We start from the raw sequence: 13,254 nt of genomic DNA, 5'->3' as shown, positions 1-13,254 counted from the left end.
TAATGACGTGAATAAGGGCTAAGAAGGACTGAGGCCCCAACTAATTGACACCCAGCAGTGGGTGTGAGTTTATCACTCATCCACAAAGCACTGCACGGTTCAGCACCACTCTACATCTCCTCCCTCATCTCTGTCCAGCACTCTATGCCATACCTATGTTCTCCTTTCTGCGAATGACAGACTAAAATCCTCAATAATCAAAGCCTCTCTCTTCTATCTCCAAGACTTCTCCCGAGCTGTGCCAAATCTCTAGAATGCACTATCCCAAACAATACAATTAAAACACTGGATATTGGAAATTAAACGTGCCCTAAAAATGCACTTCTGTAGACTGGCATATTAAACAATTCCCATTTCACTCTTCCAAAATGTTGCCACCAAATCTGGTGCCTTGTACCATCTGTTTACACACCCTCCACACATTTAATAGCACTCCATTTCTCAATCAAAAGGTTTGCCCTAGTTAAAATTAGAACATGTATATTCACCTCAAGTGCTGTTCCTGCGGTGTTGGCATGGACTCCTGGGTGAGGTTATTAAATCACGTGAGCCCAGTGCCCAATCAGCATGGATGTCACTGTCCACGCCTTTGGAAGTATAAGTAAATCAAGAGGAAGTGAGCTGTCAGCTGCTGAGTCAACACCGCTGGTGGAGGGTGATCTAATTTTAAACGAGGGCAGATATTTAGATTGAGAAGGGGTTGTCTTAGTAGTGGACAAACCCTTTAGTATCCGATTTATTATACTGATTGTGTATGGGGGTGTCACCTTGCCACAGTCAGCAGAAGTCATGGGTTGAAAGGATGGGGCTGCTGGACTTCATGTCCAATTCTTTGCTCCCGCTGGAGAGAGTCTTGTGACAGTGTATCCCATTTTTCCTTGAAGCCCCATCCATGCATTCTTGAATCTACTCTTAAACACTTCAAGTTCCAGCATCCACGTAGAACCGTTTCCTCCTCCTTGATAGATGTAAGGTGGGTCGGACAAGTAATTACGAGGCATTCTTATTGGCATGATTACAATGGGACAATCTTTTATATGGAAATGACGTATCGACTATGAGAAACCTCTGGAATTGGCCAGAACGTCCCATATCTGCAGAACTAGCTTGCAAAAAAGAAGACAGAGGAGACTTAATAGCGGTCTTCAAATATCTCAAGGGCTATCACATTGTAGAAGGGTCATTGTGAGGGTGGGATATGTTATGTGGGTATCATTTTGTGTATATTTATATTTTACTGATTATCAGGTTGTTCTCTTGTAGGATGAGTTATTTGCCAATTGATGAATTGTTATTTGCCATCTGATATCAGCCCCCACAGTCCTGTACTGTTTTCTCTCCAAAGGGTCAGTGAATAATGTTGTTTGCGAATATGCTAATGACATGTTGACCTAGCTTGTTGAAACCATGAGCCCCTGCGACCCACCCCCCTAACCTGTGAATGAGGAGAAAGACTTGTAAATATCAGGGAGGTGACACAGGTCAGTCTTGTGTGGAATGATGATGTGAATGCAGCACCCCAGAATCCTGGTCGTTGCAAGAATGTCGCTCTGCCACTAAGGGGAGTGACGTTATGTCTGATTGCACTAATGGAGTTCACCTGACCAAGTATCACAAGCACACATTACACTTCACACTCCGGCCACCAGGGGGGGGGAAAGGCACTATGTATTAGGCCACTCCTCACACCGGTAAAACTGGGGGTCGGACAGGAAGTTAGAACAGAACGCAGCCTGGGAGAGCTCCAGGGAGGACCTGTCAGGGGTGGTTTCCTGACAGGGGCCTAGCAGAAAGGAGAGTGACGGAACCGCACCTGCACTACCATTCGGCGGTATTCCAAGGAAGGACATAAAGAGAAGGATATTGTGGAAAAGTGAGAAACGAGATCAAAGCACAAAGGAGAGCCAGAAGGAGTCGTGCCCCGAGAACGGCAACATCCTACTGAGGCGCGTAGCCGGTGACCGGAACATCGAGGGAGTAACTGACTTCAAGCATTACTTCAAATACCGCAGGACAGTTGATTATAGGTTGGCTGTCCACCTTACATCACCTAAGCAGACATAGGGGGCAAGCGTGGAGAGGGGCGTCTAGGGTCCCAGAATATCCCCAAGCCCTCCCGTCAAACGGGTGCGTCCTATCCAGATAAACTTGGGTGGGGTTGGGGGGGGAAGAGAGAGAGAGAGAGAGAGAGAGAGAGAGAGAGAGAGAGAGAGAGAGAGAGAGAGAGAGAGAGAGAGAGAGAGAGAGAGAGAGAGAGAGAGAGAGAGAGAGAGAGAGAGAGAGAGAGAGAGAGAGAGAGAGAGAGAGAGAGAGAGAGAGAATGAACACGACAGTTGTGAAGACTATCCCGAATGCTCAGCGGGGAAGCACTGCAACACACAGGTGCTAGTGGTGGGCAACGATATCCACCTGCAAAGGGAACTCTGGATGTGCCATCAGACAGCCCTGTTAACAGTGCTCTGGATTGAGGATCCCAAAGTCTTCAGTAAAAGGTAAAGAGACTGCAACCCTGTGTCCTCGTTATTAACTGCGCCTCACATCATCGCCACCTACACTACTGGGAAGCCCTGGGGACATACTTCACCTGTGGGAAGGTATACCATCTAGCTGCTATTCCATCACCCCAGCGGACCCCTAAGCAGCGTCGGTCACCCTGACCGAATACCACAGGTGGCGTCACGAACCCTTGACAAACAAACATTCCATCACCCCTTTCATTGGATGCCCCTTAGCAGGGTCAGGGACCTGTTATGACCTGGTGGTTAGGAGCACCCGGCACGACCCGATAGTTAAACTCACACAGGACAAGCTCTGGGATGTGGGAGCTCTGCTGACCGCAGGCCCTAATCCTATCACAACAACTAGAAATAGCCGTGGAGCGTTCCTGACTCTCCCTAGACGCCTCTTCACAGCCGAAGAACTAGCTAGCCCTGGAGATAGAAAATAAAGCCTACCTTGCCTCAGAGAAATTTCCCCAAAGGAAAAGGCAGCCCCCCACAAATATTAACTGTGAGTAAAGATGAAAATCACAAACACAAATGAAACAGGTTTTAGCAAAGGGAGGCCAGACTAACTAAATCGACAGAGGATAGGAAAGGTATCTTTGCGGTCAGCACAAAAAACTACAAAAGACCACGCAGAGTGTGCAAAAAGACCCCCGCACCGACTCATGGTGCGGAGGCACCACCCTGCATCCCAGAGCTTCCAGCTAGCAAGACAAAATCATGAAAGCAAGCTGGACTAGAAAACCAAGAACAGAAAATAACAATCGGGGACTTAGCTTCTTGCAGGAAGAGACAGGTCTCCAGAAGATCCAAGAGCGAACTGAACCAGCACAGGAACATTGACAGCTGGCCTGGAGTAATGATCTGAGTGGAGTTAAATAGAGCAGCCTACCAAAGGATAAACCACGTCACCTGTGTAAGGAGCCTCAGAAGCAGCAGTTTCACTCACAGCCACCAGAGGGAGTCCATGGACAGAACTCGCCGAAGTACCATTCACGACCACAGGAGGGAGTTCGACAACAGAATTCACAACAGGGACCGGGTCCAGCCACCGTTACAACCCAAGCACCGAGACAGAGGACAGGTACCGAGTAACCTGTGGCCCTGTGTCTGGGGGCGCTCCATGAACACAGCACGTCAGAGAGAAGGGGAAGCATATAGAACATTTTTTATCCTCTGTCTGCTGGATTATTGGACTCATATCCTTGGACATTTAGCCGGTTACTGAACTGCATTCGGCTTCTGGACCATCTTATCCTGTGTGTGGTGGATCGTTTATGGACCTTTCATGTTTTTGCCTAAATAAAGCTTTTGGAATTGTTCACTATTCTCTTGCTCTGTTGATTGTGAAATGGAGCTTTTATTCTGGCGGTTTTTATCCGCATATTTTCTGCATTAAATTATGCAAGAAAATCTTCTGATTATTGCTGCATTTTGTTCCTTTTCGTGTTTTTTTGGTGTAAATTTGATGGAAGTTTAAAAGTTTTTTGTAGACAAAAATTTTCCTTTTAAAAATGCTACTTTTTTACATGCAATTTTTAGCTCAAAGATAAAGCATGCATCTGCTCTGCGTGAGCCATTACAGGGGGTTATCTGAAAAAAAAATGAAATTGTGAACAAACAGTATTTACATTATGCAAAAAGGTCCCAGCAAGCCCCGCTAACCTAAAAGTTCTATATAGGATGCATCTATGGTCATTCCTAGAAATGTGACAAAAAACTTTTCCTGCTGTAACTGCAAGAAACCCCTTTCCTGTTTGCAGGAATTTTCCGTACACTAAAACCTCAGATTGGGATCAGATCTGGACAATCTGATATTACACAATCGACTGATTATTCTACAGCATTTATCGGCCACATTAATATGAGTTATGGATTTTATCCTATTTGTAGCTTGAAGTTCTGTAAAGGGATGATCACCCCCATCATTAAAAGGTTTTCCTTGTTACCCAATATTGTTTCCTTATAAAATTTATAATTTAACCCTGCCAATGGATTTTTTTGTTTTAAATCATTTTTTATTCTACATTACCTCTGGATGATTTATAACCAGTAGCGCATATATATATATGTTAAATTATTTTTTTGTCCATATTGCAATCAATTCATAAGAAATCCCCAAAACGCTCTGACAGAGGGTTAATGCGTGAAGAGAGGCGAGGATGATGATGATGGTGTACAGCTGTGTGGACTCTTGTACATCTCCCACCCTGATGAGTGTCACGGCCCCTGGTCACAGCCACATGTCACTTGTCCAGACCCCCCAGCATAGGGGGGACCCTCTGTGTTCCTCACTACCGGGTGCTACATTTCCCATGTTGTTACCACAGGGTGAAATTCTGCAGCTTTTTAAGTGAAATCCATTAACAAAGTCCACAGAGCTAATGGGGGACAAAGTGCAGCAATTCCCTTTACTAATTAATATAATGAATCTTATATGTCCAAAAACAGGTATGCGGCGCTCCTTTATGAATAGATAATTTAAGGGCTCGGAGCTGGACCCCCGTATTACCCCACCCTGGCAGCAGAGGAGATCATTATGGATCTGTAATGTCCGGTTATTACACATTTCGCGCCTCATCAATGTAAAAAGCGACTTTGTCTCTCGCTCGGTGTTTTGGTCCTGGAGATCTCCTGAGATCTGGGGATCTCTCCTCAGTGTAATGTATCATTAGAACAATTCTCTAGAATTACCAGGAGCGGCGAGAACAGCAGATATGGAGACATACGGGGGCCGGAGATCTGGAGATTATTATATATATTATTTATCTGATGGGATCTGGATATGATGGGTAAAGACGACAATAATAATAATAATAATAATCATTAATCTTTTAAAGCAATTCTGTAGATCCCATCCCATATACTATCCATTATCCATCTCATTTTCATATCCATGTTAAAAGACGCAGATACATATGAGATTGATAAATCGATAATGGTCAGATAGTGATGATAAATACTAAATATAGCGGATAGATAATATGCGAGATGTAGAGTTAGACCCATAGATAAGTCGATAATCAGTGAGATATGAGATCCATTAATAATTACCAGCTGAATATGAGCCGTATACATAGATGAGCAGATCCCAGAATCCTGCGCCCGTGGACGGGTGGATCACAGGTCGGTATATAGAGATAATTATGGAGTCATTACAGGTGTCCCGTTTCCCCTGGATTTTGGGGCCGGCTGGGGGAGGTTGTAGGAAGCTTTGCCCCATGGCCGTTTCCTCTCCTCTCGGGGGCAGTGTGGGGTCTGTGTGCCGAGCCCACTCTTCCACTCTCAGTGCTGATCTCTGCTCTGGGCTATTCACATGCTAATAGTGTATTTACATTTCACAGAGCGCAGCTCTGGATATAAGGGGGCTCAGAGCTCAGGACCCTACATTCTCCAGCAGAGATCACCTGCTCCTGGTTCTTCACCACTTGAGGATCTTTGCCTTCTTCCTGCCATCATGCAGCCTACTCCCATCTTCCCAGGACTTGGCCATCACTTGGCTCAGGCTCCTGCTCTGCCAGCGGCCATTCAGGACCAGACAACACCCAAGAAAGCCTTTGATATTGATTCCCTACTATCCAGGGAGGACAGACCGGCTTCCCGAGTCATTGTGGAGGAACCTGGATGGCAGATGTCCCCTGCACCCCATGGCTACTCCTATGGGGCCATGTCGTACCCTCCAGTATTTCTCTGCCAACCTGCGGCCTTCCCCGGCTATATTCAGCCCCAGCAGCACTACAGACCACTCAGTGGAGGGTGCAGATGTCCGTACCCCCGTGCAGCCACAGAGGTGAGTCCACACTCCTCAACTTGTTATATTAATTCTATATAGTTAGTTTTTGGTGCTAATAATCTTTACAAAACATTGCTTAGATCAGGAGAGATGTGGATTTTTATTCTTCAGGATAAGAATTGCTGAAACTTGTATTTCTCACATCAGAATAATCATCTTGAATTACACTTGTAGAAGTTGTAGCTCAGTTTGCTCCTTCCTTCCTTCGCTAACAGCACCAGCTTCTGCTTCTTCCAGGATATATGTCCTTCAACTGTCCCATAGAATCTCTGCCCTGCAAGACGGGACCCTCCAAACTGAAGAGGATTAGGACGGTCTTCACTCCAGAACAGCTGGAGAAGTTGGAGAAAGACTTCCTGAAGCAACAGTACATGGTGGGGACAGAACGAGTGGACCTCGCTGCCACACTTGGCCTCTCAGAAACCCAGGTAAGAACTGGCACATGTACTCGGTTCTCAACTTAAGCCCTTTTTGTTTGGCAATGCATTTTTATTTTAGCTGAACATATTTGCTTTGTAACAGATACAATATGGGTCACAGTGCTGTAACAGCGACCCATATTATATAGAGTGTCTCACATTTTCTTTAGATCCAAGTTCTCAACAATGTGTTCCCCTTTCTTCTTAGGTGAAGGTCTGGTTCCAGAATAGAAGGATTAAGTGGAGGAAACAGTCTGGAACAGAAGAACGCCAAGCTCTCCCAGTTTGGAGTCCTTCCCAAAGAACCACCAGCTTCAGACACCAGAGAGATTGAAGGAGAGGATGAGGTGGATGTTGATGAGTAGATCTCCATCACCTGCTTTTACCTTGACAATTAGGGAAGAGTCATCAGGACACATAACTTTGATTAAGGTCACAATGAAGTGCACAGACTGGCCGGTGGCTCTCAACCCTTGTGTAACAGCATGAATTTCTATGTAGCTTCCATGCTTCGGTCAGGATTGCTTATGGCTATTCCAAGGGTTGGAAACCCCATCCGAGGTATACGGCCATCTGGCTTTTCTCCAAGTGTGGAGGAGTCTGCAGACAACCTAAGGATAATGCAGTCTTGCCAAAAAGGCACCATGAACCGGACAAGGAGACAAATGAACGTGTCACTTTTATGCACAGAAGTGTAATTTTTGGAAGAGCCTAGCTCTACTTGTCACCCAACTAGGAAGAATCCAAGCAAGAGTTGTGTGATGAACGTCATCTTGCAGTAGAAATCTCAGATTTTAAATGACACATTTGTGCCCCATTTTGTAGGACATGGAGGTTTTCATATTCTTTTTGCCATCTCCCATGAATGAATGGTTGGCTTTATACCTTCATTGCTTGATGTATAATTTTAGGACAGGGGTACGTTTAATTAACAAAGAACTTCCTGAGTCATTGGAAGGAAATTAAGCCGCAGTATATACGATTTGTCCCTCATCTTACTGTGGTCCTTTCTAGTAACTGTGTTACTGTTATGCCTTTTATACTTGCGTTGTCTCATGCACTATTCTCCTATTCGCAGAAGAGTCAAGTATTTTTGTGGATTTCTTCCAGTTTTACCCTTTAACACTGTCAGTACTGGGGTACTTGGCTCTGCCTGTATAATATTAATACCCCCTCCCCCGCCTTCTGATTATCTGGAGACTGTGCAGCCCGTCCCCTGTCTTATGATATCTCAGCCCCTATGGTGGCCTGTGAAGGACCATTGTTATTTATATTTGTATGTAGGCCATTTTATATAAATCAGATGTTTTATACCGATATTTAATTACCTATTAAAATAAAAAATTGTTATACGTATTAAATTCTCTCTGGTCAATCTCTTCTCTTAGCATTCACGCCCATGTATCTTATTAGAATGCTCCTCAACCCTAAAAACATTAAAGATTAACCAACAACCAAAGAGGTGATCCATATCCAAATCCCACCCAACAGATACAAGTATTAAAATAACAGAATAAAATTGTATAAGCCGTCAGGGGTGATCGAGAAACCCAAAAGCGCAAGGACGCCAAGGCGTTAATTAGAAAATTAGTAATTTTATTAAGCACAAATTGCAACAAAAAAAATAGAATTACAGCGATATGGAGTAAGGAAAGAAGTACGACTAAAACGAGATATGGAAAGAGAAAATTCACCACATCAATGGGAGACCAGAAAAAAAATCCTTCAAGAGACGTTCCTGAAAAAGAACGAGCCTTATACCCAAGCCGAGGTATAATATAAGGTGTAAACTAACAACTGTGTAATAGTCATTATGGCATAGTCCCAATAGATCGGGAACAAACAATAAGCAGATCTGCACAGACATAATATACTGGATATAACAATAAAGGGGAACGTAGAGCGCCGATATAATAAGACAGGTTATATGGATAATTTCGCTTAAGTCCTTATCCTGAAAACCACATAGTTCAGTCACCGTCAAGGCGCTTAAACCCAATGAATCCACTTGATTATAAGGCAAGAAATACCTTGGGTTATATAGGTCAAGAACACACGAGAGATTGTACCTAAGCCTCAAACCAATTACCCAAAACTATATTTAATGATCAGCTTTTGTAATATAATTTATTACACCCCCAAAAAAGCCATGGAAGGTATAACCTAGATGTAGGAATCAGCACACAATAGAGGTCTCCATACATTTGGGGACCAAATGCAGCTATGCATTGCCTAGTTGTATATTGCTACTGCAATATAAATTTATCCGAGGTGGGCATGTTATTTTTCATATCAATACTGTAAAGTTTGAAACTTGGAGGGCCAGCAGGCCCCGAGATCAAATGTGTGGTGACCACCCCAGTTGGTGAGCTGGAAGTTGCAAGCTCTGCTGCAGCACTACCAGGCTGGCGACAGCTGTAGCAGACTTAGAGATGGGCACACATGTGGTGAACTTTCACAAGTAGCTCATGTAAATCTGGGTAGGTTTTGAGAATGCTGAACCACCAAGTGGAGCACATGGGCCAGGCATGGTAAATGTGCAAAGTTACCAAGCTTCAGAGCTGCCACCAGGTTTTGGTCATTGTCACACATGACCATGCCTAGTTGTAAGTTCAGAGGCGAGAGCAACAGATCAGTCTGGTCTGTCAGACCTTAATTAATAACTGAGCAGTGGTGTGCAGTTTGCCATGTAGCCTGTTGCCGCTGAACTCTCCAGTACTACCTCTCCCATTCAGTTCTGGGGGCTTCATCATGTGCAGTATGTTTGGGGTCATTGTCCTGCTTTAAGACCCAGGACCTAGAATGCAAACCTAGCTTTCTAACACTGGATACTACATTGCGACCTAAAATCACTTGGAAATCTTCACATTTTGTGATTCCTTACACAGTCAAGGCACCCAGTGCCAGCGAAACACCAAAATGTCACCATTTGACTAACTACTGTTATTTGTAGGCCTCATGCCTTTTACAGTGAACAGTAGATTCATGCGCTTTACAAAAAAAAAAAAAAGCTCTCAGTCTCATCGGTCCACAAGACACCTGCTGGCCCTCCAAAAATATTTATAGTTCTACTAGAAAGGAAGAATAAAAATGTGCCCACCTCAGATGGATAACTTATTGCAGAAGCAATATATGGCTAGGAAAACCATGGCCGTCTGCTGGCCCTCCAAAAATAGTGATGTCGCCTGTGGGAGCTGTGAAGCCAGAAAGTCGCCCTGGGGCCAGAAAGGGACGCTGAAGGAGCCATCACTAAGACCATGTATTGGGCTGTAACAATTAAACTTGGATTGCTCAGTAAAGGTAGAGTATGAAGAGAACAGAGTATCACCTGTTTCAGTAATCAAGGAGTCAGCAATGGCCTGCAGCAAAACCGCGAGTAAATGCACCCAACAGCACAAGGGAAACAGTTAACCATTTACTTGTGGGAGAACAGCAGCCCCTCGCCCATGACCACTGCCCTGTGCACCATACAGAGCCACAGTGATTTTCCAGAGCTTTTGTACAACCAGTAAGGTGGAAGCCCTTATATTTCCGTTAATAGATGACAGACCTGAGTAGAGGCGAGACTTGCTTTTTTTGGGAACATTTTACATAACGTTTGGGATCACATTTCTCCGGCGCTCTACGCTGAGCATTTACATCAGGGTTTACATCTAAATCACTGAGTGACGTGATTCAGATTTAGTCATTCTGGACTGTCTGGCCTCTAATCAGCCGTGTCCTTTTCAGAGGTGCAGAAAACTGCGGCCGATGGCTCTTATGCATTATTACACAGATACACACAGGTCAGACGCTCTCCAGTGACTACGTCTGCCTCATTGAGATACTGATTTGGCTCTTATTCCAAGTCATATTGCAAGACTCGTTAAAGGGTTGATTTTCACTTGCAGGATCGCTACTTAAAATAGGTGGCACCATAGAGTTCTCTGAAGAGGCAATATGCTCATCTGTCAAGGGTTTCATCTGAATCAGGCATCACGAAAACCCCTATTGCAAGTGCTCAGATAGTGTATTAGCATTTCACAGAGCGCAGCTCTGGATATAAGGGGGCTCAGAGCTCAGGACCCTACATTCTCCAGCAGAGATCACCTGCTCCTGGTTCTTCACCACCTGAGGATACTTTGCCTTCTACCTGCCATCATGCAGCCTACTCCCATCTTCCCAGGACTTGGCCATCACTTGGCTCAGGCTCCTGCTCTGCCAGCGGCCATTCAGGACCAAACAACACCCAAGAAAGCCTTTGATATTGATTCCCTACTATCCAGAGAAGACAGACCGGCTCCCCGAGTGATTGTGGAGGAACCTGGAAGGCAGATGCCCCCTGCACCCCATGGCTACTCCTATGGGGCCATGTCGTACCCTCCAGTATTTCTCTGCCAACCTGCAGCCTTCCCCGGCTATGTTCAGCCCCAGCAGCACTACAGACCACTCAGTGGAGGGTGCAGAGTCCACACTCCTCAACTTGTTATATTAATTCTATATAGTTAGTTTTTGGTGCTAATATAATCTTTACAAAACGTTGCTTAGATCAGGAGAGATGTGGATTTTTATTCTTCAGGATAAGAATTGCTGAGACTTGTATTTCTCACATCAGAATAATCATCTTGAATTACACTTGTAGAAGTTGTAGCTCAGTTTGCTCCAGTCCTAGGTTCGCTCCTTCCTTCTTTCTTGCCTGTGGTATCGCCATCTTCTGCTTCTTCCAGGATATATGTCCTTCAACTGTCCCATTGAATCTCTGCCCTGCAAGACGGGACCCTCCAAACTGAAGAGGATTAGGACGGTCTTCACTCCAGAACAGCTGGAAAAGTTGGAGAAAGACTTCCTGAAGCAACAGTACATGGTGGGGACAGAACGAGTGGACCTCGCTGCCACACTTGGCCTCACAGAAACCCAGGTAAGAACTGGCACATGTACTCGGTTCTCAACTTGAGCCCTTTTTGTTTGGCAATGCATTTTTATTTTAGCTGAACATATTTGCTTTGTAACAGATATAATATGGGTCACAGTGCTGTAACAGCGACCCATATTATATAGAGTGTCTCACATTTTCTTTAGATCCAAGTTCTCAACAATGTGTTCCCCTTTCTTCATTAGGTGAAGGTCTGGTTCCAGAATAGAAGGATTAAGTGGAGGAAACAAAGTCTGGAACAGAAGAACACCAAGCTCTCCCAGTTTGGAGTCCTTCCCAAAGAACCACCAGCTTCAGACACCAGAGAGATTGAAGGAGAGGATGAGGTGGATGTTGATGAGTAGATCTCCATCACCTGCTTTTCCCTTGACAATTAGGGAAGAGTCACCCGGTCACATGACGTTGATTAAGGTCACAATGAAGTGCTCAGACTGGCCGGTGGCTCTCTCAACCCTTGTGTAACAGCATGACTTTCTATGCAGCTTCCATGCTTCGGTCCGGAGAGCTTGTGGCTAGCCCAAGGGTTGGAAACCCCATCCGAGGTATACGGCCATCTGACTTTTCTCCAAGTGTGGAGGAGTCTGCAGACAACCTAAGGATGATGCAGTCTTGCCAAAAAGGCACCATGAACAGGACAATGAGACCAATGAACTTGGCACTTATGCACAGAAGTGTAATTTTTGGAAAAGCCTAGCTCTACTTGTCACCCAACTAGGAAGAATCCAAGCAAGAGTTGTGTGATGAACGTCATCTTGTAGTAGATTTTAAATGACACATTTGTGCCCCATTTTGTAGGACATGGAGGTTTTAATATTCTTTTTGCAATCTCCCATGAATGAAAGGTTGGCTTTATACCTTCATTGCTTGATGTATAATTTTAGGACAGGGATATGTTTAACAAAGAACTTCCTAAGTCATTGGAAGGAAATTAAGCCGCAGTATATACGATTTGTCCCTCATCTTACTGTTGTCCTATCTAGTAACTTTGTTACTGTTATGCCTTTTATACGTGCGTTGTCTCAGTGCATCATGCACTATTCTCCTATTCGCAGAAGAGTCAAGTATTTGTGGATTTCTTCCAGTTTTACCCTTTAACACTGTCAGTACTGGGGTACTTGGCTCTGGCTGTATAATATTAATACCCCCTCCCCGCCTTCCGATCGACTGGAGACTGTTCAACCCGTCCCCTGTCCTATGATATCTCAGCCCCTATGGTGGCCTTTGAAGGACCATTGTTATTTATATTTGTATGTAGGCCATTTTATATAAGTCAGATGTTTTATACGGATATTTAATTACCTATTAAAATAAAAAATTGTTATACGTATTAAATTCTCTCTGGCAGTAACAAGTTTAAGAAAAGGAGTCCAGCAGTCCAGGGTTTGAGGGCTGAAAGTCACATGAACATGAGGGGACAAGAGCACCAGGAGAGTGGCAAAGAATATGTTCAGTGGGTAACCCCGGAACATCTGAGACCTACGGTCTGGAAAAGGTTGGAGAGCACCTTCCTTTAGTAGCCTGTTGTGAGTTCTGTTTTTGGGCTCCCTCTGGTGGTTACTGATGGTACTGGGTGATTTGTGTTCTGCTGTCTCTGGTGTCCACCTGTTCTATTAGGATTTGGGAGTT

General features: G+C 44.6%; 1 protein-coding gene and 1 pseudogene across 1 annotated transcript; both read left to right on the top strand.

The window, feature by feature from the left end:
- Positions 1-5,961: 5,961 nt before the first annotated feature.
- Positions 5,962-7,081, top strand: LOC138657250 (homeobox protein not2-like; annotated as a pseudogene).
- Positions 7,082-10,856: 3,775 nt separating this feature from the next.
- On the top strand, positions 10,857-11,972 carry LOC138657245 (homeobox protein notochord-like). Its single transcript, XM_069744906.1, has 3 exons — positions 10,857-11,148; positions 11,423-11,613; positions 11,814-11,972. Exons 1-3 carry the CDS (start codon positions 10,857-10,859, stop codon positions 11,970-11,972), a joined length of 642 nt encoding a protein of 213 aa, XP_069601007.1.
- The last annotated feature ends 1,282 nt before the right edge of the window (positions 11,973-13,254 follow it).

This window comes from Ranitomeya imitator, chromosome 1, assembly GCF_032444005.1.
Source record: "Ranitomeya imitator isolate aRanImi1 chromosome 1, aRanImi1.pri, whole genome shotgun sequence".
In the NCBI taxonomy this organism is placed as follows: Eukaryota; Metazoa; Chordata; class Amphibia; order Anura; family Dendrobatidae; genus Ranitomeya; species Ranitomeya imitator.
This window is presented reverse-complemented; position numbering and strand designations above follow the sequence as displayed.

Coding starts and splice junctions, on each gene's coding strand:
- LOC138657245 (XM_069744906.1), top strand. CDS start 10,857: ATGCAGCCTACTCCCATCTTCCCAGGACTTGGCCATCACTTGGCTCAG. Junction 11,149..11,422: donor GCAGCACTACAGACCACTCA/GTGGAGGGTGCA, acceptor TGCTTCTTCCAG/GATATATGTCCTTCAACTGT. Junction 11,614..11,813: donor TTGGCCTCACAGAAACCCAG/GTAAGAACTGGC, acceptor TTTCTTCATTAG/GTGAAGGTCTGGTTCCAGAA.